The sequence below is a fragment of the Chaetodon auriga genome, chromosome 8 (genome assembly GCF_051107435.1).
Source record: "Chaetodon auriga isolate fChaAug3 chromosome 8, fChaAug3.hap1, whole genome shotgun sequence".
Taxonomy (NCBI): domain Eukaryota; kingdom Metazoa; phylum Chordata; class Actinopteri; order Chaetodontiformes; family Chaetodontidae; genus Chaetodon; species Chaetodon auriga.
In genome coordinates, this window is record NC_135081.1 from 23,856,847 (window position 1) to 23,873,151 (window position 16,305).

The 16,305-nt window shown below is 40.2% G+C and overlaps 3 protein-coding genes across 5 annotated transcripts; all 3 read right to left on the reverse strand.

Moving 5' to 3' along the window:
• Nucleotides 1-379: 379 nt before the first annotated feature.
• Nucleotides 380-8,286, reverse strand: oscp1b (organic solute carrier partner 1b). Of its 2 annotated transcripts, XM_076737921.1 has the most exons (11): nucleotides 8,067-8,285; nucleotides 7,487-7,528; nucleotides 5,587-5,741; nucleotides 5,008-5,175; nucleotides 4,121-4,201; nucleotides 3,899-4,002; nucleotides 3,265-3,393; nucleotides 3,007-3,076; nucleotides 2,631-2,770; nucleotides 2,313-2,376; nucleotides 380-1,449 (listed from the first exon to the last, which is right to left on the reverse strand). In XM_076737921.1, the coding sequence occupies exons 1-11, from the start codon at nucleotides 8,176-8,178 to the stop codon at nucleotides 1,330-1,332; spliced, it is 1,185 nt and encodes a 394-aa protein (XP_076594036.1). In that variant the 5' UTR covers nucleotides 8,179-8,285; the 3' UTR covers nucleotides 380-1,329. The 2 variants fall into 2 exon arrangements, with proteins under 2 accessions (XP_076594036.1, XP_076594037.1); XM_076737922.1 differs by lacking the exon at nucleotides 7,487-7,528 and having other exon boundaries at nucleotides 8,067-8,286.
• A 681-nt stretch (nucleotides 8,287-8,967) lies between these two features.
• Nucleotides 8,968-10,783, reverse strand: LOC143324854 (cornifelin-like). Its single transcript, XM_076737622.1, has 4 exons — nucleotides 10,649-10,783; nucleotides 9,591-9,740; nucleotides 9,324-9,460; nucleotides 8,968-9,099 (listed from the first exon to the last, which is right to left on the reverse strand). The coding sequence occupies exons 2-4, from the start codon at nucleotides 9,700-9,702 to the stop codon at nucleotides 8,995-8,997; spliced, it is 354 nt and encodes a 117-aa protein (XP_076593737.1). The 5' UTR covers nucleotides 9,703-9,740; nucleotides 10,649-10,783; the 3' UTR covers nucleotides 8,968-8,994.
• Nucleotides 10,784-12,087: 1,304 nt separating this feature from the next.
• On the reverse strand, nucleotides 12,088-16,280 carry mrps15 (mitochondrial ribosomal protein S15). 2 transcript variants are annotated; one of them, XM_076736313.1, is made up of 8 exons: nucleotides 16,033-16,280; nucleotides 14,483-14,551; nucleotides 14,327-14,402; nucleotides 14,152-14,200; nucleotides 13,916-14,000; nucleotides 13,380-13,438; nucleotides 12,686-12,877; nucleotides 12,088-12,396 (listed from the first exon to the last, which is right to left on the reverse strand). In XM_076736313.1, the coding sequence occupies exons 1-8, from the start codon at nucleotides 16,169-16,171 to the stop codon at nucleotides 12,286-12,288; spliced, it is 780 nt and encodes a 259-aa protein (XP_076592428.1). In that variant the 5' UTR covers nucleotides 16,172-16,280; the 3' UTR covers nucleotides 12,088-12,285. The 2 variants fall into 2 exon arrangements, with proteins under 2 accessions (XP_076592428.1, XP_076592427.1); XM_076736312.1 differs by having other exon boundaries at nucleotides 14,483-14,545; nucleotides 16,033-16,268.
• Nucleotides 16,281-16,305: the final 25 nt, after the last annotated feature.

Below are 16,305 nucleotides of genomic sequence, written 5' to 3' on the forward strand. Positions count from 1 at the left end.
TGTTTTGGTGGTTGAATACATAAGAATAAACAGAATCAATCACACATTTGTTTTTACATTTCACATAATCCTGCACTCCTTAAATCAAGTGAATTTGTTGACAAAATGTTGGTCTTATGAGTACGCCTATCACCTTTTGGTGCATTTTGTAAAAGACAGCATGACAGTGTAATAACCTGCAGTGTAGCAGTGTGTGGTTGTGAGTTTGGAAAGACCACACACAGAGTGCATACTGTTTAGAAAGGTCAGACAGCTCCCCCTACTGTTACACCTTTTCAACTACAACAAGCTCTTACAAGGTTCATGCCACTATTAACACATTATTGCATCAGTAGACAAGCTGTTGATACAGTTCATACAATAATAAGTGTAAAAACATACATTTCCCCCAACTATTTATTAAAAATCCTACATTGCACATTCAACAATGTAACAATTGCAGCAAAATGCACTTTCCTATACACAGAAAATAACATATTCAAATAAATAAAGTATACAATAAACATATTTACATATTAGACAATTACCTGTATTGCATTACTCTATATTACAATCACATACTCATCAATGAGCACATTTCTGGGCCCTTGCTCAACATTTGGAGACATTACAGGATAATAAGAAATGTCTACTCATTTGGTTTTACAGTAGATCAGTGTGATGCAAGATGCACATATTTCTTACCAAAATGCAGATTTGACAGAATTTGAATCATAGAAAGAGCACTTGGGTTTCCTTCAACTTCCCCACAATATCCCTAAATCATTTGTTCATTAGAATACAGAAGAAGTTAGACTCCCTCTTCATACTGTGTAATAAACGAACATGGAATTATGGGCTAAAACTGTGATGTATTAAAATCATTTAAGATAAATGACACTGTGTGGAAATTAAAGGAATGTGTATTTTGTACTACAGCACAGTTCAACTTGAAAAATACAACATCCTGACATGAAAAAAATGGATGTGATACTATTACTACATACACATGTTCAGCATACTGACATAGGCCTACTGTATGCTCTGATGCACTGAAACCGGTTTCAGTTTACACAACCTTACTATTAGAGTGTACTGCAGCTTAACGCTTGGCTCACCACATTCTTATTTGTTAACTATGCAAATTTGCAGTATGTCATTTGACAACAAATGGAAATACCTGCTCACATGTGCATTTTAAAAGCACCCAAAGAAGAAGGTTTTCTGGCTGCATTTGAGGTCACTGCACTGTATTTGCAAGTACGGAGAGCAGACTGGTCTACAGGAGACCAGACTGTTGACGATGCATTGTGCCCCACTCCTCGGGGCATTTCTGTCAGGATGACCATGTCACAGGCCGTCCATCATGGCCAGAAGGTCGTCCCCTTTGCTGCTGGCACTGGGAGATTGATCTCCAGACTCGGTAAACTCTCCCATGATCTTGGCCAGCTCTGCATTGGACTGCTGGTCCTGAAAGACAGTATTTTCCACCAATCACTGTGCCAGATGATCATCGATGGTCATCACAGGGACTAAGACCTCATTACAGTAAATCCCATTAGACTGGCAAAGCCTCACTCTCTTTCTGATCATTGACTATGTAACCTTAAGCCTATCATTGAGATAAGCAGAATATAGAGTCTAATCTTGGCAGTTGCTTATCACGGGTAAAAGAAAGCCTACTAGATGTGACAGGTTGGGCCAGTGCAGACTACATGATTTTTGCCATGATTTGCAAGTCCAAGCCAAATTTCTTAAATCTGAGACAAAAACCCTCAAGTCGGCATAAAATCTGCACTTGCACCAGTTTCAACAGGGTCTCTAGTTTGTTTTTTCATTTATTAGACTGTGAGAATGAAAAGACAGACAGGAAATGGGGGAGAGAGAGTGGTATGACAAGCAAGTATGACAAACCGAACTGCAACCGTGCAGCTGTAACCACACGGCTACCAACCAAGGCGCTCTTTTAAACACGTCTGATTTCATCAAGACCAAAATTAAGATGTGTTCAGAGACGTCGGAAGCAGGGAGATCTGAGAGGTGGACATTCCGAAACAAAACAAACGCCATGGCCACAGAGAGGGTGAAGATGAGGACTAGCATTCAGCATTCAGCATTCAGTGCCTAGTCGGACATAAAAAATGTTTTGTGGTTTGAGCAGCACAGCTACTGTGACATTTTCAGTCTTGTAGTCTGCACTTGTCCTCAGATGACAGATGTATAGTCTGATTATTTGCCACTAAATGTGCAGCAAAGTTTAGATTTTCATGACACAAATACTGGACGTCCAGCTTTTTCCTACTGAAAGAAACACTTTGTGAGGACAGCTTTACCTTTGTTGCTTGGATTTTAATAACTCCATATGAAAGCTCATCTGGTCTTGATATTAATGCCTCTCTGTAATAAAGAGAGCCACAGTGTTAGTTTCGAATCAGAATCAGAATCAGAATCAGAAAAAGCTTTATTGCCAAGTACGCTTTTACACATACAAGGAATTTTTTCTGGTGAAATTGGTGCATGACACATCTACTAAAATAAGAGCATAAAATATAACAATTTAAATATATATACACAAGTCTGTTTTTGTCTATAATCACAACAAGTGAAATAGACACACTGACAGCACACAAACAGGAAAAAAGGGGACTCACTCTTCTTCCTCATCTGTGGCAAAGAGGTTGACTCGGAAGCCGCTGTCTGCATTTCCTGGTTTCTGAACTTCTAACCCACCCATTAACTTGGCCAACAGATTCAACTCCTCTTTGGCTAGAGGGTTGGGAGCAGTGTTGACCTGTTGACATACAATAGCTTGTTTACTTTTGCATATTGCTGCTGTGCCTGTTGTTTCCAAGATCCTGCAACTGATGATGATGTACCAGGTAGCAGAACATGGCTCTGGACCAGGGTCATATCACCACATTTCTGCATGTTACTTCAACATTTAGCATGAGTGCATGAGGTTCATTAACGTTTTGTGTATGAATGAAATCATTCATGTTTGCAGCGCTAACAGTGAAGCTGTTTCACCTTTGTGTGCTGAGCAGAATTCTTAGATGTTCCTGACATGTGTGTCTCCACCGGGCGGCTGACACTGTACCTGAATGGCAAGATGAAGAAGAGATATTGAACACACTTGACCGTGCAACATAGTGCCAAAGCTTACCTGCACAAGACAATACAAATACATCATTACAGGATATGGTTCTTTGCAGACATACTGACACACAATGATTGCAATGATAGTAAGGGTGTCATGGACATCTTTTGTACTTTGCAGTATCTTACATGTTTGTGCCTAGTTTGGTGACCCTGTCTCCAAATATCTCGAAGGACCCCTCCCGCAGAGCAGCGGTATAGTTTCCGCCATTGTTGAACTGCAGCCTGGTGACCTCTTCACCAGTACAGCTAAACATCCTGGAATTACCGGATTCAAAAACACAAAATGTTATGGACAAGCATGCCCTTTGTATGCACAGCAGTTTCTTTTGAATTTCTTTTGCCTGTGATGGAAACAGTTTCCCTCTCTTGCTTTGAATACTTGTACATACATTGTTGAAGCTCAGATGTTCTACATGTGAGCTTCCTTCATGTATTAAATGTTTCGCTGTGCACACACAATCCTTCGGTAATTTGATCCAAGCTAAACATGCGGCGCAAAATCTAAAATTAGAATGTAAATGCTTGTACAACAAAACCTCTATAATGCAATTAGCTACAGATAGGCCTACTTAACTTAAGATTACAGTGTTTGGGTTAGGCCAGCAAACATATGACAGACAAAAAAGTAAAGATCAAAGATCATTGAAGGACCAAAAGTCCATTTCACTATCAAAGCCACTTGTTTAATCTCAAACTCAGTTATCTCCATCCTTGTTTAGAGTGAAATCTGTATGATGAAAACTGCCGTATACTGTGGCACCTTATCAAGCCGGGGACTTGTGTTCCATGAGGCACAGGACCACTGGTGGGAAGCACAAAGCGGCCGTTGGAGTTCTGCACTTTGTCCTTGAGGAAAATAGACACCTGGCATAAAAGAAAACATAGAGACAGGCTTGTGACGACACCAAGACACAAATCAAAAGACGTTATTATCCATTTAACCCTTTCCCCATGATACAAATTTGGCAAATAATGGACTTACTCTGATATGCATGTCTTGGAAGAAGATAAGGAGAGTTTGTCTGATGAGCTGGAACTCACCACTAGACAAGGGTGTATACATCTAAAAATGAATACAGAAAATACAATAAAATAGAAAAGTAACAGATTAAATGAGCAATGAAAAAATACACAAAGCAAATAGTAAAATTATTATTTATGTACACACATATATTTTCCTTTACTGTTAAGCATTATCCTATTTAAGATATCACATAATAACAAGCAATGAAAGTAAATTGCTGCTGACAGTTAATATTTCATGTGCAGTGATCCTGTGGCTTGATGTGTGATTGTAATCCAAATGGTTTATAATCATACACTGTATATCGACTTCAAACGCTGCTTATTTTCTTATTCCAAATAAGTCACTCCCACCTAAACTGCTTCTGTTAAGTGCTTCTGTTAGAGTCAGCGTGAAGCTGAACTGGATGGTTTTCTCGTTTTGATTGGTCAGATGTGTGTACCTTCATGCTATTCTCGATCATAAGATTATGACACTTCAGACACTGTCATGTGCTTCCTCTTCTTCTCTTCTCACAATGTATATCAATATGATTCAGAATGCAGTTCTATACTCCACAGCTGACTACGTATGACTAAACTAAACTAAACAAACAAACAAACAAACAAACAAACAAACAAAAAACACTACTATGTTTACAGTTGCTTCCCTTTATTCTTTGTTCTTGTTATACTTTGCCACATTTGGGGCCTTTTACATCCTACTTCTCAGACTGAGTTGATACACCACCAAAAGCTCAAAGATCTTGCAGCACACTGCAGGAAATCCCAACAAGCCATGCATAATGTCACTTACCACTCTTGTCTGTAACACATTTGACGAGAGCGTAGTCACACACGTCATACCTCTATGAGCTGCTGGTATGTCTCATCAACCTGGCTGAGAATGGTGGGAGTGTCTTTCACAAAGTCTTTGATTGCATCCATGTGGTTGAAGGAGACGAGGAGGATGTCCTTAGGCCGGAGACAGAGAAGCACCTGGTACTTGAAAGCCATTGTCATCAAGTCATACAGCTGTGAAGAATGACACACAAGCATGACTTCACTGACTCATCCATCATTTTAATTTAATTAAAATGAAGGCTGTTGTTGTATAATAAACACTAGAGGGAGTCACACACAGCAGCATACAGTGTGATATGAATCACTCCATCACTGTTGTACTGTATGCTTCAGGGAAACAAGAAGACACAATGCACTTTTTACACTTGTTATACGACAATAAAGCGCTGATTGATGTGTTGATTTGACTAATGTAGATCTGAAGCATGCTTGAATATGTGATTAATGATTAATGTGTGGATAAACTTGGTGCACTGCTGTGAAAATTCAACTTAGAATCAAAAAAGAGACTGAGCAATTTGACACATGCAGGATACAACACAGCTGTACAGGAGGGCTAGATCTGTGTACATAGTGACTTACCTTGTCCATGCTTGCTTGATTAAGTCTCATTATAGAGGCATGGGCCAGCCTGTCGAACACAGTGCGTAGGGCCTTTTTGGAGTAAAGCTCCTGAGGCTTGAAAAGCTCTTCTAGGAACTTTTTGTTGAACATGGTGGTGATGATGTCATTCATGACTAGTCGGGCAAACAGTATAGAGAAAAGTCCACAAAGAGTTAACTGAGGTTTGACAAGTGTATTTTGGACACCGTAGGCTCAGAAAGCAGGCAGATGAGCATTCTATACTATATGTCAGCCAAAACCATTTCTTCCAAAGCCTAACCCAACAGCCCTAATAAAGCAGCAGCATGGAAAGTCATCAGCATGCGTCCTACTTAGGTAGGCTAGGTAGGACATTTTTTGTGTTTGATCTCCCCAAAGAATCTTTTATTTGCTATAATTACTTCCACCAGTCATTGCTGTGATTGACAGAGGTGATCATAATCCCTGTTGTGACTGTCAAACAATCAGGTAAACAAGCTTTACAAGCGTTTTTACTGAGTCAAGGGTGAGGCAAATGAACTTGCCTGACGTGTCTATGAAGAATCTCATTAATCCAGGTCAAAGCTATCCAAGGAGGGTTGAATCGAGGGCAGCTGAACTCAGCTGGAGAAGCTTGTAAACGTTTCGCCCATCATCCAAGGCGCTTGGATGAGTTCTAGCTAGCTGATGGGGAGTCCCAAGCATTTAACCCCTGTGGGGTCGTTCTAATGGTTCTTGAAACCACTTGGGTGTGGCTGGTTGTGTGAACGCCAGTTGTTAAGGTCACATGAGGTCAACTGTGAAAAGTTTTTAAATCACTTGGGATGTGATGAAAGGACAGTATAGTATGTGGGGGTTAAGTGGAGTCACAAACCTACTCTACCTAAAGGGATCACCTTCTCTATTTTTACTTAAATGGCCTCCTTCACTCCTCTTTCAAATCATCTGCCCCCCTGTCCAAAATATGTTTTCCTAAGGAGTGTCCCTTATCTTTCAGGTGGAGGTAAACTGCTGAGCCATGCATTTCTTCAACGGTTGCTCAGTTTCCCTGATACACAAATCTGTGCATCCCTCACTGCATTGGACTGCATGCATAGGACTGCTTTTCTTCTGCATGGGTGTTCAGTCTTTTGGCTGGCACAGTTTCTCTCTTAGTGTGTTACAGCAACAGAAGGAGAAAACCATCCATCATGAACAATATCATCCATTGTATCCTAGAGAAGCCATTCCACGTATGTATGGACTCCCCAAGTGGATTCAACAACCGTGATAACAGGCCCACTGAGGTTAAACACCTGGGACTCCCCACCAGCCACTTGGAACTGAAGAAGCCAAAATGTTTTCAGGTTTTAGTTGTCCTTGATTCAACCCTCTCTGGATAACTTGCTTAACACAGTGAGGCTAGGCAGTATGTTCGGCTACTTACCCAAAAGTAAAAAATGAAACACTGCTCTGAGAGCAGAGACAGTGCATTGATATATGCAGATAAGAGACACTGTATATAGTGACTATTTTAAGGCATAGAGCGTATGCTGTGTTATGAATGGCATATGGGCCTATCTGGTAGCTGGAAATGCTCTTTGAGTAACAGAATATGCAGATGTCAATTTTTAAAACACCCCTAGTTTTAGACACCACTATACAATGAAAGTCCCTGTAACCAATTAAGTTTGTGACCAGGACCAGAGCATCTGATTGATCCAACTACTTACACGATGTACCTGGATGCAGAGACAATTGTAGAACATTGGTTGTGAAGTATGTGCATATGAGGTCTCACCTGTTGCTTATTTATCAAGGCCCTTTGTGTATTCAGCGTGTTGCTTTAGTTTAAGCCAAAGCAGAGCGAACAGCTACTAATGCATCAGTGCATGATTATACCAAAGCTCTGTGACAATACCTCTCCTTCTGTCCTCGTCTATCCAGCCAGCTATTGTGGAAACTTTATGAATTAAAAGGAAATTGTTACATGAAATGATGTGCTGAAAACCAGATTGTTGTATAACATCGCACCACTTGATCAATGTCGCTGTACGCTAAATTTGAAAGTATGCCAAAACTATGTGTATGAATTATGTAATTATCTTTTCTAAACCTTCTTGGAGCAGGTTTCTATTTACTGACGATGGAGCATCGGGAATAAGAACCTGAAATTTGCTGTGGACTCCTAATTTACGTTACATTGCCCCGTGCCATAGAAACTAATGTCACACGAGTTACGATGTTAGCAAAAAAAATGTGCATTTAACTTACAAAAAAAAAGAAAAAAGAAAAAAAAGATGATTCATTAATGTTATCACTTGACTTTCCTTTCTTTATGTTGACTTTCCATGAACCACCTAAACTTTTATCTACAAATTATACATTTACTCCAAACCACTAAATGACTCGGTTACTGTGCAGTTGTCGCTGTGTAACGTGGCCGTTTTACTGCAGGGTGACATTTGTGTTGTTATCCGGATAGCTGCTAAGCTAGCTACCTTTCTTAGCTTTGTCAGCAGGGATATTCTGAGCCCGGAGCCGCTGGTCCAGGATGTACAGCATTTCTCCGCCGAGGTTGATGAATAGCAGGGGCAGAGTTCTTGAAGACATGTTGGTGTTTGGGCGGTTGAATACCTCCAAAAAACGTCGGTAGCTAGCGAATGTTGCTAGCTCGAAAGCTTGCCGATACGGGGGTCTGTCTGTTTGGTAAAGCCTCCTCTGGTTGCCAGGCCACGAAGGAAACAGCCAATCAGGATGTTTTACGTCATATCGTGCAGGGAAGCGGTCAGGCGGAAGTGTAATTTTCAGTTTGCATCGTACAGGTCAGTACATAAACATTCCTGTGAAATACTTTTACCTCTACAAGCAATGAACATGAAAACCTGAACAAGGAAAATATCCTTTAGCTGAAATGCTTACAACTGATGGTCAGACCTGTGACAGAGTCTCTCAAGTTCACACATTCACAGGTCAAAACGTTTGGGAAACACTGGTTTAAACAGGTTTATACTTAGCAAAATAATCCTCAATTTTTTTTTTTTTTTAATCAGAACTCCATGTCGATCATCATATTTTCAGCTGCTATGAAATTTCCTACAATTAAACATTAAAACAATCACATTTTTGTTTTTTTTTATTGAAAATGTTGTACAAAGTGGTTCATGCATTTAATCGTGTTCTAAGTGACTGAACAATGCAAACTATTTACAATGACGCAGATCAATACCAGCACTTTGCCACACACCTGCATATAATGCAACAGGTACAATTACATTGAATACACTGAATTGCATAATTCGTAAGCTGGTTTTCCTTCGTTGTCTGCATGAAAGCTAGGACTGCTGCTACAATAAACAAACGACTTCCCTAATAGCTGAACATCAACAAACAGAAAATCCTGCATGGGCCAAAATCCTTTGTGTCCTGTTATGGTGAAACGTCTCCATTCCTGATACGGACTTCTCGTGCCATCCTGCATGTCTCACAAATTCCGCAGCAAAAGGTCATCAAGGCATCATTGATTATTGTTCCCTGTGGTTAAAATATTGCAGCAAAATCACAACATGGAACACCAGCCCTCTATGGGGAAATGTGCTGCAGTGGTGGTTTCTCAATTGCAGGGAACACCCAACATTTCCTATGTTCACGAAATCTCTCTTTCACAAGAACCACCTTATGACTTACAGCACCTCCCAAGAATGTGTAAGGGTCTTCTGAAGAGTTTGACATATGCATGAAGTATTTGAGTATCTTACCTGAATACCATAAGTCAGTCTCATATGTGTCCTTATGGCTGTCATGCCTCCTGGCAAACAACCCAAGCAGCAGTTTTCTCCATATTTATTTGCTGTGTAACAGCTCAGTGCAAGTGGACAAATGAAGCCAAGAGCACCTGCACAACAGAAGTGTATTTCATTGTGAACTTTTTAAAGAGAACAAACATGAACATGTGCCTCAGTATGTCTTTGGTGTATAGACACTAACTAAATAATGTAACTTTAACTGTCTTGAATGGTACTCACAGACAAAGAAGTCACTGCAGCAGGAGCACAAACCAGTGCTCCACTCTCCTGTTTGGACATTTGTTCCATAGCCGCCTGCACCTGGTTGATGGGTGACCACTGGGTTTGACATTTTGGATTACAGGACCTGCTTATCTTTGATGTAGCAGCCTAGTTAAGAGCACATGCAGCTGTTAGCACTGGGGTAGAGCAAATCAGAAGAAGAGCTGCAAGAGAAATCACCTAAATCAGTCTTTCCATTTGCCACACTTGTTTTCACGTTCTGTCACCTGTACTTAAATTTGATGTTGTTAATTTCCTGAGTAGAAAATATCATAGTTTGACTTTTCATAATATCTTTCACAGCTATAAGTCAAGCTATTCGAGAGCTCTCTCCAAAAAGTTTTACTCATACAGCTCAAGCAGCATTCCTGTGTCTCCCTGCAAAGCATGGACCACATAAACAAACCTTTCATGGACTTTTTCATTAATACAAAATGAGACACTAGTTTGTAGGCTTTGAGAGGTTTTGTGATTTACAGACGAATCCGATTAGTCACACTACTGGCTCGTAATCAGATGTACACAATTTAAAGAAAATCCTTCTCAACAAAAGAATTCAGCTTCCTGACCTCTGATGTTACTCAAAAATCATCTTTCAAACTTGAAGGACTTGTAAGCAGCTATTTAAAGAATGCTATATTGGCCTTTAGGGCTTTTTACTATATACTCATATGTATGTTGCTTTCACTAATGATGACTACAAATGACTACAAAAATGACTAATTGTAATTGTAATACTGTCCATAGTGCGTGACCATGACACTGGCATAAAAAAGCAAGTTATTGCAACTAAACTTTTAAGTACAAACGGCTTTAAAATGAAGATGAAGATACTACTTAACCGGAATTACAAAAGAGTATGTGAATGTATCTAAAGTACAATGTACAACTTCTAAAAAAAAGTTCTAAAATAAGAAAGATTTGCAAATAAACTTTGTTAGCGACATCACTGTTACTAAATTAGTCATGAATTCTTCAGCTAATCTGCAGCGAGAGGAAAAAACGGTGTCACTTACCAGAAGAGTCAGTCAGTGTGCACTCCTCCTGATCAAACTGACAAGCTGCACACCGCACAGGAAGCTGTGACGAGCTCGAGCTGTGAAATACTGGTTTGCCGACACACTGCAGTTTCTGAGGATGACAAAGATCTGTGGCTATTCACTGACAGATTCAGGCCATTAACAAGAACTGCCACTTAACTTTGAGGCTGACAGTGGGTATGATCTCAAACAGCTGCAGATCAGTGTGTTAGGAGATGAAGGCTACGATTAAATCATTTCATAATCTCACATTAGATCAGCACACTTAAGAGAATTGACGCAGTAGTGAGAATCTTTGAGACCATGTTTTCATAGAACAACCACAAAGGCATTATGTCCCTTTTTTTATACAGCTTGATACAGCTTTCATTCAAACATGTCACCACTGCAGTTTGTAAAAGAAGGGTTTGATTTACTCAACATTTGAGCCAGCAGAAAATTACACATAACTGCAAAAACTTATTTTCTGATTGAGGGAATTAAAATGTTCTTTTCACACGGGGCTATTTGTTTCTGAGAAGTAGATGTGAAACAACCTAAAACATTAATGTAAATTCACAAGATGATAGAGCCGATACAATTTAGAAAGTATTGATGCTTATATCTCTGAAATACAGTTTTATCTAACATACTGGATATCAAATTAAATGGAAACTATGCATTTTATTGCTGGGTTCACAGTTTTTGGTGGTGTTTTAATGGACACTTATGCTATTTGGACAAAATAAGAGACACATTGCAAGATAATTTTGCAACCCCACCCATGAAGCTTCTAACGTGAGCCGTTTCATCACACCTCTGTGGCAGGAAGATTCTCAGATGGCTTAAGTATTGCAGTGGTTTTGTAGTAGATTCATCACACTGCATAGATGTCCATGTTGTGGTTTCTGACTCCTGTGTTACAACTCTTTGAAAGCCTTTGCTCAGTAAGTGCTCAGTAATGTTGTAATGTCCCCAGATGTTCTTAAAGATATGGAGCATTGGCATAATGGGAAGTTACAAGGACTACAGAAAAGTGCCGAAACAATAGTGAGAAGTGCTAATACTGTGACTGATTAACATTTAACATTCTGTAATCACTAAATGTTTTATTAGATTGATAAATGATTTAACAACAGGAACTTTAACTTGTACAGCTGGGTTAGGGTTCGAGTTAGAGCAGTGCAGTAGTTTTCTGCCATGAGATTCATTATCAAGTCTTTTAAGTTGTATCCCATAGTGGACAAGTTTGGCTTTTTTGTGTCGCCAAACTGATGAATATTTCCCAATTACCTGGTACCTTGAGTTCCCTATTTCAGCTTATACTTTACACAAGTGATATCAGTGGCTTCCTCAGTTGTTTTGTGCAGATAAATCTTAAACACATGTAACTGATTGTCATATATTTCAGTAAAAAAAATTCAATCTGTTTCAATACAGTTTTCTGATATTTTATTTCCATTAAATTCAACTTGAAAGCAAAAGCAAATTGTATGATGTAACACATGAGAAAAAGGGGGGGGGGGAGGTTTGTATTCACAGGCCACATAACCACATCTGAAGGTGTAAAAGTCAAGATGTTGGGTAAGACAAGCATTTAGAGTCAGTTGTTAAAATATGTAATATATCATCTTTTAAAGGCTCCCAGCAGCTGTTGTCTTGGCTGCCTCGGTGTCTGTGGAGGCTAAACTCTCCTTCATCATCAGCCTCTCCTCTTTTTTCTGCTTCTGCACTTCGTTGAAGACCTGAGAAGAGAGGTGTCAGAGGAGGCACAGAGTCACACCTTGACCATATTAGTCAGTTAGAGCGTGAGAGAGAGTGAGCAAGTCAACTGTGAGAAAGCCTGTTATTCTCTCTCACACAACATGCATCAGAGTCACTAATGGAAAAAACGTTTCATAGAAGTTTAAGGTCCTTAGATATAATTTCCAATTGATACAATTATCATGCACTGTAAATAAAAAAAAACAGTGCTCATTATAATACATAGAAAATGTAGATGTAAACAGAATAGTGGGGTCACTTGTTTGCTACCTTAATGCAGAAAGCCTTCTTGGCCAGCCAGCGGCGAGTGGCCCGTCTGTAGTACTCTGGAGGGAAGGTGTAGGTGATGCCCAGCTGCTCGCACACTTTCTCAAAGGCTTCATAGTTGACCAGCCTAAGGTTTTTCAAGAGCTTTTTCCTTCGGTCAATGGCTATGAGCATCCGCCTCTTGTTGGCTTTGTCCTGCGAAGAAATAGCATAAAAGAGTGGGACTGGACTACAGATGTGATTCCAACAGGGAGGAAATGAGGACACCACCCGAAGCCTGGTTTATACACTGATCAGATCATGAGGAGATACTTAATTACACATGCAACAGAGAAACACTTTGCAACCTCCGCTCCCTATCTGTGTCCATTTCAGCAAAAACGTTCAATGTATGATGTAACGTGGAAATTTCCGACTATGGCTGTGCTACACATGTTCTCATTTCATATGGGGGAGTACACAGGATATCCTGTAGCACACGCATGCTTCACACCAGAGGAAGGCAGACAGGAAATGTGGAGAGACGTATTCATACATGAAAGCTCCGGTGGTGCAAGTCAACTGGCCTATGACATGATGCATCATCGAAGATTCATATATACAATACAAAACCTGTCCCAAGAACAAGACTTCCTGTTTACCATGTACGGCAGGAGAATGATGTAAAAATGACGCTGATTCTACAGCTTTCACTCACCTTGTGGTGTTTCTGCAAGTGCTCCCGAAAGTTTCGGATTTTTGCTGTCAAAATAGCCACTGAGGGAAAAGACATTAAAAGGGGGACTGAATCAGCATACAGTTAAAATACAGTACATGCTGTCTTTGTACAGCCCCGATTCCAAAAAAGCTGGGATGCTGTGTCAAACTTAAATAAAACAGAATGTGATGACTTGCTAATCCTTTTTTTTTTTTTTTTTTTTTTTACATATACTCAATACATTCCACAGGTAAACAGGTTCATTGGTAACAGGTGATAGTATCATGATTGGGTATGAAAGGGGCATCCTGGAAAGGCTCACTCGTTCACAAGCAAGGATGGAGGAGGTTCACCACTTTGTGAACACATGATTGGATAAAGGATGCTACTACATGGGCTCAGGAAACTGCTGTCAGTAAACACAGTTTGTTTACAAATGACTGCATTTATTTATATTTTACACAGCATCCCAACTTTTTGGAATCAGGGTTGTATCACAGTGAAAACACTACGTCCACGACCAATAATCAACTCACCCCGGACTTCCACTGAGTCGCGGTCATTCTCGTCCCTCTGGACTTTTGCAATCAGCTGTTCCGTTTTCAGCCGTAGTTTTTCACTCTGAAGACACGAACACAGAGAATTACAATACCTGTACTTGACTTAACTTCCTGTCAGTGTACATTTCAAGAATCATTATCATCAAAAATACTGGAAAAAAGAAAGCAGCATAAAACATGACAAAGTGATCTGCAAGGACGTGAGGACTCACATGATTCGCTAACTCCAGTGAAAGAAGTCTTTTGACAATATCATCAGTCCTATTAACAGAAAATACACGTTAGATGAGTAGATGATGAATGTAACAGATATGTGACTGCAGACTTCTCATGAAATGTGCATAGAAAGTGTATTTCATGTAAGGTATGGTATATATGTATGTTTACGTTTGAGCGAGGGGAACAGCTGCATAATCCATCTTCAGCATTGTTGGTGGAAGATCGCTGAGCTGGCTCTCAGAGCCTGGAAGAAACAAAATGTCTGAATGAAAAGCAAAATGAAAAACAAATATGGCTTGGTGACAGCACAGTCTTTTAACATACCCGCCCTCCTTTTCTTTGCAGCCCGAGCATAATGTCTCACTGGTGGTAGAACAGCAAAGCTTCCTGCAGCTGAGGAGAGAGAAGAAAAGAAACCATAAATGTGAAGTGACAAAGGGATCACAGTTATCACAGCTTTAATCTAATGTTGCAAGACAAGGGAAAACATGACATTTGCTGGACACACACCAAACTGCCTCGGCTAAGGATCTGTGGTTGCCAATCAAAGCTGACAGTGAAGTTTACTGAAACTTCACATGACGCTAAAGTCACTACAGAACTGAGTAAAGACATGTGTCACAAGGTTTCAACAAAAATGCATGTTGTGGACTTCAATTACTAATCTGTAGAAAAATGCTGATCAGTGTCACAAAGCCCAAGATAAAAGATATTCAGGTTGCTGTCAAAGAGAAGAAACCAGAAAATATTCACATTCAAGAAGCTGGAATCATAGAATTCTGACTTTTACTCTTAAAAAAACTACTCAAACTGATTAATCCATTACCAGAAAAAGACAGCAAAAGTTGTGATATAAACTGTATGGCACACTAGAGCACCAGCCCTTAGAGTTGGGGATGACTTTATAGCAGAGACCGAGCAGACAAGGTGTTGATGAGGCCTGTGAGAATGTTCTTTTGACAGAAACCTCACTCAGTTCTGAGCTGTAGTTCTGTCTGAGTGACCAGCAGAAACGTTTATTTGCAGCATGCCACTTACATTTCTACTCTGTTCCGTGTGAACAAAGTTAGTGGGTGATGATGCAGCAGATGCACATGTTTAAGATGCATAACTTGAAGAGCACAATCAAGATAATCTGGATAACGTGGCTGTCCCATACCACAGACAATTCACAGCTACGCACACATCCGATGGTGCCATGATAACGGTTTTCAATTCTGTATCACCGAAGCACCAAATGATGTTTTTTCCTTAAACTACTCTTTGCTTATTATATTTCCACTGATTTAATTTCTATTCAACAGTGCTGTCACTCTATTCTATTTTCCTCAGACTAGAAGCTGTATGTGAACCAAATAAATTATGACATGGAGTTAAAAACTCTGTATTGTACTACTGTATTGACGTGTGATTCATGATTTCCCAGCATGTGTCATTAAGTTGAGCAGACAAGTGGTCTGCAAGAAGAAGTCATCTTGTTCCTAGGCGGGACTGCTAATGAAGGTTGGGTACGTCTGTGGCTGACAGCGAGCAGTAAATAGGATGCAAAGTGTGAAGACAAGTTGTCACACTCTAGTAGACTTCGAGGGGAAGTGAGGGTATCGCTGCTCTAAATGAAACGTTTTCCATAGAAGTGTTAGCTTGTATGTTGCGTGGTTAGCACACTGTCTCCGCTCCACCCCTGCAGCTCTGTCAACAGAGGCCACTGCTGTTCGTGTTACGGTTAGCTAGCTAAGCAATGGCGCCCTCGCTTAGCATGGACAGACGGGCTATGTTGGGCAGTGTAAACTGCCAGGTAAGAAAATACGTAAGCCTGCTATCACCTAAACACTCTTATTCCGCTTCCTCAGACTCTTTCTGTCGCTGACACTTACCACAACTGACTCTCGCTCCTAGTAAAGCCGAGTTACTTGTCCAGGGTTTCGCTGACAAAGCAGAGCATACTGCGCCGCTTTCTCGCAAAATACCAGCCGACGATTTCAGAACAGTTCGCAGAACTATGTTTGCCAACATGGCTGTCAGAACAACTCAGGAGGTAGAAAATGAATTGGCTAAAAGTGATGAAAATGGAACAGGTAGTCACACTCGACCCCTACATGAGGTTCGCCATTTTGACTAGACCAAACTAGTCGAATGAGTCTATGTTT